At 40.8% G+C, this 11480-nt stretch overlaps 1 protein-coding gene across 1 annotated transcript in view; it reads right to left on the bottom strand.

The window, feature by feature from the left end:
* The window catches only part of ERO1L (ERO1-like (S. cerevisiae)), a 38634-nt gene extending 34930 nt beyond the window's left edge, over positions 1–3704 (bottom strand). Inside the window, exon 1 of the mRNA XM_004681868.2 lies at positions 3497–3704. Within this exon, the coding sequence (XP_004681925.1) occupies positions 3497–3610 (114 nt within the window). The 5' untranslated portion in view covers positions 3611–3704. The remainder of the gene's footprint in view (positions 1–3496) is intronic.
* Between the last annotated feature and the right edge of the window lie 7776 nt (positions 3705–11480).

The raw sequence follows: 11480 nt of genomic DNA, 5'->3' as shown, positions 1-11480 counted from the left end.
AGTCAGCTTGCTAGTTTTAACTTTTTCTTCACCTTGTGTCTGGTTATATGTATGACCATCCAATATTCATCTTTTTCCTTCTGATTTATTATGGTTGGCATTATAATCCCTTCCAACTCCATCCATGTTGCAGCAAATGGCATGTGTTTGTCTTTTTTGACTGCTGAGTAATCATCCATTGTGTAAATATATCACATCTTTTCTATTCATTTGTCTATTTGGGGGTATTTAAGTTGTTTCCCTATTTTGGCTTTTGTAAATGGTGTTACAATAAACGTAGGCATGCAGGTTTCCTTTCAAATTAGTGTTTTTGTGTCCTCTGGATAGATTCCTAGGAGTAGAATCATTAGATCATATGGTGGATCCATTTTTAGTTTTCTAAGTAGCCTACACACAGCTTTCCATAGTGACATTCCCACCAGCAGTGTAAGAGGGCTCCTTTATCTCCACATCCTCTCCAGCATTTGTTGTTTTCGGTTTCTGTTAATATAGGCTATTTTCACGGGAGTGTAGTGGTATCTCATTGTGGTTTTGATTTGCATTTGCCTAATAATTAGTGATGTTGGGCATTTTTTCACATGCCTGCTGGCCATTGCATTTCTAGAAGATTTTTTAAAATGGGGAGGGGTGGGGTTTTAATTGGAAAATTTACAAGTGGCAGACAAATTGACCACTTATTTTCAGTAACTAATACTGAAGGACTATTATCAAAAGAACTTATATCACAGGGGAGTGATTTCAGTAGGATTCAATATCAGCTGTCAGACATAAGGAATAACTGTTTCACATGGAACCATCAACTCATCTGAAAGATCAATTCCAGAAAAACATGCAAGTGGCTTGCTCAGCAAAATAATTAGAACACACTGTTAACACAGCATTCATATCTTATATTGTAATTCACTTGCTAAGCACCAATAATGTACTCTGGAATATCAAGAACTAGAACTAAAATTTTAATTTTTAGTTCACAGGAGGAATCCCTAAAAACTTGCGGGAGGTAATCTGATTATTAGTAGAGCTCAAATAACCACATGCTGCTCTGACTCAAATCAGAGCTGATACTGTTAGCTGAAACCCTACTGCAAGTCAGCCTTAGTGTGATGAGAGGTAATGATGTGATAACTTTAGTCATAAGTGTAAGCGGAGACACTGCCAGCAGGAAGGAAGAGAAGGGATTTTTCTATTAACAGATCAACAGAATTCTATAGCTAAGTGGCCAATTGCAAATAGATGCAAAGAATATTTTAAATGGTATTTCCAAACTTAAGTGACATTTGGTTTTTTAATGTATTTTCTAGCAATATTTGCTAACTAGCTTTTTTAATGTTTTGGATCTCCACCTCGCCACCAAACCCCAGTGAACACCATCCAGTAAACTAACACTGTGTTTATGTCATAAACTCTGTGTTGGTGTTTACTGAATGAATAATTAACTTATCTTTCTTTCTCATTTTTTTAATCTTTCATTCTTTTTGTGTGCATGTCTACATTTTGTTGTCATTCTTCTCTTCCTGTGTATTCACCACTGTCCTTCCTCTCTCCGCCCTCATCCCCTTAACCCATCTCTTCCATCACTGACCACAACATAACGGAAGTATACTGTTGATTCATTTCTTGAATTAGAATTGACAGTCTCTATCTTTAAGAAGACTATTTTAAAAATCTCTTAAATTTTTTTTGTTTATTCATTTTATTAATTTTTAAGTTGATTCTGAGAAGAAAACAGGTTGCCACATTTGGTCTAAGAGAAAAAGAAAGAAAACGAACAGATCTTCGTGTTAGAGGAGTATTTTAACCATGAAAGTATTGTGAAGGGTGAAAAATGCCTAGTTAAGAAGAAAAGAAACAGTAAAAATTAAAAGATCCCCAATTTTAGTCAAGTATCTGAAAAGGCTGCGGGGAAAGATTGAAAGTTGAAAAGTTCAATATGTGCCTTTATTCCATTATCCAGATCTCGTTGAAATTTTACACTGAAATCTTTCAGCACTTAAAAATCACTTACTTATTATTTAAATGTTTAAGTTTCTTGTTATATTTGTAATCAGATAAGAAATGATCCTTTTCTTTTTAATTTTTTAACTGTGTGCTCATTGCAATCACCGAGTGTAAGTTAACTTTTAAATTCAGAAAGTTTTAAAATCTCTTCGTTAGGGGGCCTCCCTGGTGGCGCAGCGGGCTAAAGCACAGTACAAAGCAGCCGAAGTCTGTTCCCCATGAGTTCGATCCCCGCCTGCCCCGGAGGAGCTCCACATGACGAAGCAGACCTCCCCTGACCCGCCCGCTGCTCCCCTCAGCAGTGTATTTCGTCGATCTGCCTGTTCTGTTCCCCACTCTGTCTCTGGTGAATTCTCTCACCCTCTGCATCTCTGGCCTGTACCCCAGTTCTGTACGAATAAATCTTTTTTAAAAAATTAAAAATTATCTCTTCATTATAAAGCAGTTCCCTTTCAACTACTTTGACACAATCTCAGATAATACTGATTTCATCTCCCAAATCACTAGGCAAAACAAAGTCCATTGATTCAAAGTTGTGAAAGAAATAACTTCTCTCAAACATTTCTGTGAAATGGTATCATCGTCCTCACACTCATGTCATTTCTTCAAATATAAATTAATAATAAAATCCACCTTAAGTAAACGAGTGGATGCCCACCCATCAACTTTGCATAAAATGTCATTTTTATCAACAGAAGTCAGTTAAAACGGTGGCTTTAAGCGATTTAAATACGAGATAATGTAGATACTAAAAATATGCACGTTTCTTTGAATTTTTTGTTCAAGAAACTCATAGCTCTTACTAACAGAAGAAAATAACCAATAACGTTGCCGTTAAAATTGTGCACAGATGACATCCTCCCAATTCAATTAGTTGGGTCTCCCGGTAAGATAACGTCATTACATTCAAGAAAAAATAAGGGACAACAGGGTGAGGAACCACAAGGCACATACCACCCCCAAAAACTCCAGACCTTTAGGCTTAGACACAGTGGGGGGAAAGTCATACGAATTCATTCTCCCGCCTGACAACGGGATCTGAGAGCACACAAAAGTCTGTGTTGGCCAGAAAGGCTACTGAAATCACCCAGCACGGGCACAGTGTACATAGTCCCAAATCAAGTTTGACGCTGGAAAGACACAGGTTGTGCCAAATAACAAATTTCGAGAGTGCGTGCACCAGCGCATGTCCTCCCCGGTACGAAAGATCAACAGAGATTTCTCAATCAACTTGGTGAAACAGCGCGCGGCTCGCACCCACACCACTCGCCCACGCCGGACGGCGGGCGCGGGACGGCACGCAGACCCAGGCTGCAGAGGGTGACTGGTCCCCACCAACCCAGGCGGGGAGAAGATTCAGGGAGCAAAGGCACATCGGGCTCTAAGCCGCGGAGGCGCAGACACACCTCCAGGCTCCCACCTGCCGGACGCGCCGCAGGGAGCGCACCGCGGCGACCTGGAGCCCGAGAACAGGTAGCACGACCGCTCACACCCTCACCTGGCAGAAGCACCTCTGCGCCGCCGTCTCCCGGGACTGCGGTCCGCCGCGGCCGGAACCAAGTACACACACGGCCCCCAGGAGACAGATCAGGAAACCCAAGCGGCGGCCCATAGCCACTCAGGAGCGAGTTGCCAGCGCCTCGGAGCACCCAGCTCTGGGGCGCAGGCCGAGCGTCCGCTGAAGAAGCCCGGCCGGGCCAGCCCCCCGCGGCCCCACCTCCCCACCGGGCCCGCCCTCGGCTCTCCCGCCTCTGAGCAGCAGCCACTCCCGGCTGAGCTTGCGGACGTGCCCAGGCGCCCGTGCCAGGCGCCCAGGGCCTAGGGCCGCTTTCTAACCCGCGCGTGAAGCTGACGCACTGTTCCTCTTCCTGACTCCGCCCCGCCCGGCCGCCGCGCCCCAGCCTGGTATCCCTGACACCCGGCGGCCTGGACTCAACCCGGCCAGGCCGGCCCCAACCCCGGAGCGGGGAGTCGGGGGTCCTTCCCGCTCCGAAGGCGAGAGTGAAAGTGGGAGGGGTCTTGTATCTTCCAGCGGGGCCCCGCCCCAACCCGCTCCTAGCCGGCCAATCCTTAGTATTTCAACGCTAGGAAATCAAGCCCTGGGAATTACGTGTCCGTCGTGTTCCTGGCAGAGTCTTAAAGTAGTAAGGGATATTAGTGATCATCTAGACCAGGGCTGCATATATAAGTTTTCTAGTGGTCACAGCAAGAGCAAAAAGAAACAGGCGGAATTAATTTTAACAATATATTTTGTTTAACCCAATAGCTCGCAAATGAGACAAAAAATATTAAAATTATTCATAGAATTGGTCACTTTCTTCGTTTTTGTCATGGATATCCGGTGCGTATTTTCTATGAATTCATCACATTACATCACGATGAAATGAGAAGTGTTTCCCACAGGCCAGGGAGAGGAAAGTAGCCCAGAGACGTGACATGTTGTAGGAACTGGGTAGTAATAGAGCCAGATCTGATTCCCAGCTGTTGGAATAGAAAAAAAAAATTGGTTTTTTTTTTCTTTTTTTAAAGGAGAAACTGTCAAAGTGAATCTGGAAAGCTTTCCAACATCTTGTCCATTAAGAGCTCAAATATGTCAAGCTACTTTTTTGTGTGTTAGTAGTTTTTTTTTTAAGCCATTCAGTGATACTATTTCCTACCTGACAAAAGTAGGTACAGAAAATTCATATAGTGTATATTACTCAAAACTGCATGGTACAGTAAAGGTGGGATTCAAAACTCCCATATTTCTTATTCCACAACCCATGCCTGTGCCCTTTCCCTCACTGCCAAGTGAACTGACATGTAGAAAAATCATCTGTCCATCAGAGATGCTGGTGAACCTGAGAAACTCTGATTCTAGTGTCTGTTACATGTCACATGTGCATATAAATACAATCTCTTTTCCTGGAAAGTGCTATCATTATACTTAGGTAAGAACACTAGGGCCAGACTCAGCTCACTGCTCCCTTCAGCCTCTAAATGTTCCAGCCTCTAAATGAATTTCAATTCAATAAACTTCCTCTATGCCAGATTGAGCTTGACATTAGACATATAGAGATGAAGAAGACCCAGTTCCTCAAGTGGAAGGACACCTCTGGAATTTAGTATATAATCTGCTATAACGTTGACTATTTCATGCTTCTACCACTACATTGAAATCTCTTTAAACTGCTTAAGCAGAGTATGTCCCAGATATAACTGACTCCCAAAGATCTGAACAAGCAGCTTCTTTTTGTACATGTTTGTAAACTTAATAAAGAATCTTCATATGGCTAAGGTAATAATATCTAAAAATCTGGCTATCACAAATGAGAGATACAATAAGAAAAAAGGGGAACTAAATGACTAAAGCTTAAGATTGCAAAAGGAAGCAATCTAATTGTGAATCAGCTCTGAATTTCATCCTGATGCAATAGCTTGTAAATTGGAAGAGTTTAAGAATACTAGTGTTTGTTTCCAGGATAAAAGCTCTATTCCAGGGCCTCCCTGGAGGCCTAGGGGTTGTCTCAGCACTAACACCAGGACCACAAAGTATGAAGGTTTGAGTTCCATCCTGACCAGGCAGCTAACCCACATATGGCTGGGCAGATATCATCTATCTCCCCTGCTGCTGTCCTTAGCGATAGAGTTCTGTAAATCCATTTGCTCTGTTCTCCACTCTGTCCCAGTGGATCTTCTCACCCACCCCCACACCTCTGACCTACACCCCAGTTTTCTATGAAAAAAAATTAAAATTAAAAAATATTCTATTCCATAAGACTTGAACTCTCACCCCGAAAAATTTACCATGGAAGACAATTTTCTTAACTAATTGTCTTTTTAAAATTTTTATTGAGGTGTAATTGACATAAAACTGTAATTTACTTAAAGTTTACTTCATAGATACTTGATACATATACACATTAAAAGCTTTCCCCTCATCAGGTTAATTTACAGATTCTCATCTCACAAATTAACTCATAGAAGTTCTACTCTTAGCAAATTTCATTATACAATACAGTGGTAGCAACTATAGTCACCTGCTTATACATTAGATCCTCAGGCTTTACTGAAAGTACCCCTTTATCAACCTCTGCCTATTTTCCCCACCTCCAATCCCTGGTAATCTTCTGTTTATATGAGTTCCACTTTTTTTTTTTTTAATTCCACATGTCTGTGATACCACGCAGTATTTGTTTTTCTTTGGTCTTTGTAAGGCCATCTATGTTGTAGCAAATGGCAGGATTTCATTCTTTCTCATAGGTGAATGATATTCCATTGTATCTATATGCCATATTTTTTTTTATCCAGTCACCTGCTGACAGACACTTGGGTTGTTTACTTAATCTGCTATTGTGAACAATGCAGCAATGAACATGAGAGTACAGCTATCACTTCAAGATAATGGTTTTGTTTTCTTCAGTTAGCTATCCAGTAGTTAGATTGCTAAATTTTACTATATTGTCTTGATAATTGTGATTTTTTTCCTTTTAGACATGTAAAGGGTTTTAGAATGTGTAAACTAAACTACAGTTTCATACGCATGTAAATGGCATTGAGGGTTCCTGAAAGTCCAAGTAAGCTTTGTGTGAGATTACTTGTGAGTTTACTCCTGCAATGACCTGCTCTGGCCATAATCCTGCCTGTACTAGAGCATCTAAAATAAATGATTAGTCATTCCATAACTATTTCAGAAGCATCCACAGGGTACATAGTTCAACTTTTGATTTTTGAAAGCCCAGCCTCCTATTCATTATAGCTAAACAACCTTAAATTTTTGGGGGATGAACAAGATCGCAAGTAGTGATTATAACAATACAATGACTTAGGTTTAAATATACATAGCATTTCTTGATGGAATTCTGATTACTGTGCAAAACAACAGCTATTACTATTATTTTTTTAATGACCAAAGCAGGAAATGGCTCAAGCCCAATTTTGCATAATGGTTTATGGGGATTTCTATAGAAAACTTCTCAGCACCTAAACATTTTCTGGCACTGTATAGAAGCTATAAATTAAAGGGGAAAAAATAGTCAAGGAAAAGGAATATTTATGGCAGACAGGATGAAAAAAGATTAAGTAAAAACAAAAGCGTTGATGCTTAATAGTATTTATTGACTATAGTGTGCACAAGGTACATTGCTAGATTTTTCAAGATGCTTGAGATCATCAGCAATTGTGACATAAGCCACCTAAGTTCTATCTTCATTTTCTTTACTTTATGTTCCTGAACAGAGAGCTGGACATGGGAACTCCATGAGTCTCTTAACTTTCTGTTTACATTTTACACCTGCTGTGCAGTGTAGTTTCCATTTTCCCCTTCCTGAAACTCCAATTTATAGGAGCTTCTTATTGCCAAATCCAATGACCATTTTTCATTAAATCTTCCCCTTTCCACTTATTCCCTACTGCCTGATCTCCCCCCTTCCCTTTCTTGTTTTCAAAGATTTGTTTATTTATGGGGTACAGGCCAGAGGTGTGGTGGTAGGGTGAGAGAATTCACCAGAGACAGAGTGGGGAGCAGAACAGGCAGATTAGCTGAAATACACAGCTGAAAGGAGCAGTAGGTGAGACAGGAGAGGTCTGCCCTGGCCAGGGGATCTAACTAGCGCCCTAGAGGTTGCTTGTAGCTTCACAGTGCTGTGTTTTAACCCCTGTCACCACCAGTCACCAGGGAGGAGGGCCCTCCTCCTTTCCCATTCTTAATGGGGAATAGGGAAATTCTTCTAGGAATACACAAAGGCATCAAAAACAAATAGCTGGGGCCCTTCCTGGTGGCGCAGCAGGTTAAAGCACAGCACTGAGAATCTAACGCGCTTCCGCATGAGTTCGATTCCCGCCTGCCCCGGAGGTGACCACATGGCGCGGCAGACCTCTCCTGACCCGCCCGCTGCTCCCCTCAGCAGTGTACTTCGTGTCGATCTGCCTGTTCTGTTCCCCACTCTGTCTCTGGTGAAGCCTTTCGCCACCCCTGAGCCTCTGGCCTGTGCCCCAGTTCTGTACCCCAGTTCTGTATGCACAAATAAATAAATCTTTAAAAAAAAAAAAAAAACAAATAGCTGGTCTCTCACATTCATAATTTCATCACTTCCTTATTTTGGTGCACTTTTACTTTATGATTAGAAAACCAAGGTGTAGTAGATTATTAAGGAAAGCTTCCAACATAAAATAGAACAAATAGGAGAAAAGGAAACTTAAGGAAAAAGAGAAGGAAGATAGGCCTTCCCTGGTGGCACAATGGGTTAAAGCACAGCACTGGGAAGCTAACTTTAACCACTTCACCACCAGTTGGATCCCAGGGCAGAGAGGTGATCCACAGAGTATGACAGACCTCTCCTCTCTCGCCTGCGGCTCCCCTCAGCAGTGTACTTTGTTGATCTGCCTGTTCTGCTCCCCACTCTGTCTCTGGTTAATCTTCTCACCCCTCCTACACCTCTGGCCTGTATCCCAGTTCTGTATGCATAAATAAATAAATCTTTATAAATATATAAAAAACAAGAACATGGACCCTACATTAGGAGTGCCTAGGTAAAAAATAGAGGGATTCCTGTTATGACTTTCTGAAAAACACTATTCAGAGTAAGTTTGCAATTGCATTGGCAAGTTAGGAAGAAACTGTGATTAAAAAAAGTCAATAACACATTTTAAAATTAGGCAGCATTTAATTGTAGGACGTTCAAAAGAGTTTTATAATAAAGCAGATGTAACCATAATATATTTTTTGACTTACAATAAGGTAAATATTGGATAGTGATTGAACTAAAACATATATGTATTGTATGTATGCAGGATGCAGGTAGGGAAAAAGGGAATTTAAGGTGCTAAATCTTTATTTTCCTTTTAGGAGGTTGAAAGATGAATCCTAAAAGTGATCTATTGAGGAATAATGCATGAGCATATCATTTAGAAATACAGAAGTAAATGTAGAGGAGACATGTTAAATAAATGAAGACTGGAACTTAGGGTAGACTAGAGCACGGCAGTGGACTCTTTCAGTTTCATTTATTATTTTTTAAAATTGTTTATTTATACCTACAAGAACTGGGGTACAAGCCAGAGACAGAGTGGGTGGGTTGATCAAACAACACTGCTGAGGGGAGCAGCAGGCAAGATAGAAGTCTGCTGTGCCATGTGGGTCACCTCCCTGGCCAGGGATTGAACATGTGCTGCAGTGGCTGCAGATAGTGCCACTAGGATGGTGCTAACTTTATGTGTTAGTCTTATTAACAATTTTATTAGCAATTTTAACTTCTATTCCTATATCAACATCTAATTACACATTCAAATAAATTCCTTTTGTAGGTATTTGGGGGTGGATATTTGGGACAACATATTTCTAAAAACTTAGGTGTCATGACTAATGTGTGAGTGGAAGCAGTAGCTACTTGCCTATTTGATATTTCCCAATTTCTCCCCAGAAAAATATCAGTTCATGTCATATTAACTATCACTCTGTAACAAATTACCATAAAACTTAATGGCTTAAAACAACATTTATCATCTCACAGTCTTTGTGGGCGAACGATTCAGGAGCAGCTGAGTAAGGTTTTGTGACTCCATCTCTCATGAGGTTGCAATCGAGTCCAGGAGTTCAGTCACCTGAGGCCTGCCTTGGGCTATAGGCTTTGTTTCCAAGATGGTTCATTCAGTGGCTGTGGGCAGGGTGCCTCAGTTTCTTATCAGTTGTTTCTTGCCTTGTGGGCCTTCCCACAGATCTGCTGATGTGTCCTCTTGGCAGCTGGCTTTCCCCAGGAGTGATCCAAGGGAGAGGACAGTGGTACAATACCTTTTGTGATCTAGCCTCAGTGGTTATCATTTCCACTTTGTTTGTCAAGAATAAATCACTAGATTTGGGAAAGAGGAATTAGACACTGCTTCTTAAAATGAGAAGTATTAAAGGCTTTGTACCATATTTAAAAAAAAAAAAGATTTATTTATACAGAACTGGAATACAGGCCAGAGATGCACAGGGTGAGAGGATTCACCAGGAACAGAGTGGAGAGCAGAACAGGCAGATCGACGAAGTACACTGCTGAGGGGAGCAGCGGGCAGGTCAGGAAAGGTCTGCCACGCCATGTGGATCTCCTCTGGGGCAGGCGGGCATGGAACTCATGCGGAACTGGCTTAAGCTTCTTAGTGCAGTGTTTTAACCCGCTGCACCACCAGGGAGGGCCTGATTTGTACCATATTTTTAAACTACCACAATAAATAGAAAACCACCAGACCAAACTAGGCTGTCTTTTCTCTTTTGTCCTCTCTTTACTTCTTGATGTCACAGGTGATTTATTTTGGCATAGACAGACCAGTTTGACCAGAACAGTTGCAGCTGATTCCTCTTCAATTCATCTTCCTGGTTTATTGTCTGTGACAATTTCCAGGCATATTTAGAAAAACAGAACAGAATATTTACACAATGGCACTATGACTTTTTCCTAATAACCTTGAAGACATATTTTATGTGATTTTTTTTAGTAATTTAAGTCACAAAAACTTGCAGATGTAAGTATACATAAGGCATAGTTATTTAATCTAACAACTAGGGGCACTGGACAGGTTGAGATCAAATTGAATCTATTTGGGAAATTTGACTGTCTACCGAAACAACAAAACCAAAAAATTTCTCCCAAGCAACTGTGGGAAGAGATGTAGCAATGGGGACTTCTACTGCAAAATTTGAAGTGACCGTAATCTTAAAAATTACTTACAATTACATTATTGAGTGATTACTGTGTGCCAGAGGTTGTGTAAATAACTATGGGCAGACTATTTAATACTCATGAGAACCCCATGGGATTGGTACTATTATGTTCTTTTCACAGAGATTTTGAGAGGTTAAATGATTTGTCCAAAAGCATAGGAAAATAAAAGCTCCATTCAGTTTCAATCTTTGTAAATTAGCCTACACTACCATCTCTATCTTGCACCCCACATCTCTACAAATCACCTCTTCTCTTCTAGTTTCATCTTTTTTCTGTTCCTAGAAGTGAAACAACTTTTCCCCTGCTCAAGCCCAGGTCCTTTACATTTGTTTGTTCTGGAAAGATTTTCTCTAGCTTATTACATAGCTTGCTCCTTTCTAAATTAGTTTACCTCACCTTACTCTACTACTCTCATGTTCTACCTCCATTACAGTAAAATATTCATTATACTCTGAAATTATTTTTATAATCTTCTGACCGTAACCTATGCAGTTCTATTCTTAGTTCTTCATTCGCAGAATGGATAAATGAAATAACCTGCTTCCGTAACTGGAAGTGTTATAGGACACCAAATCTGTTACAGGACAGGGAGAGAAGGGCACCCCTGAAGCCCCAAACCTTCCTGTTCTAAGTGGGTTCTGCCATCTGCTGCATCAAGACAAAACATATAAAACTTTAATGAAAAGGGACTTTAATATGGTAAATATACAATATGCAATATGGAACACAAAGAATATAACTTCTGAATCAAACATCTGAAGGTACCCATCCCCTCGTGGGCAAAAGTCAACCCAAAAGGGG

Source organism: Condylura cristata, unplaced genomic scaffold (assembly GCF_000260355.1).
Source record: "Condylura cristata isolate star-nosed mole 26May11 unplaced genomic scaffold, ConCri1.0 scaffold00013, whole genome shotgun sequence".
Taxonomy (NCBI): Eukaryota; Metazoa; Chordata; class Mammalia; order Eulipotyphla; family Talpidae; genus Condylura; species Condylura cristata.
The sequence above is the reverse complement of the archived record's forward strand: the minus strand, read 5'-3'. Positions and strand labels throughout refer to the sequence as shown.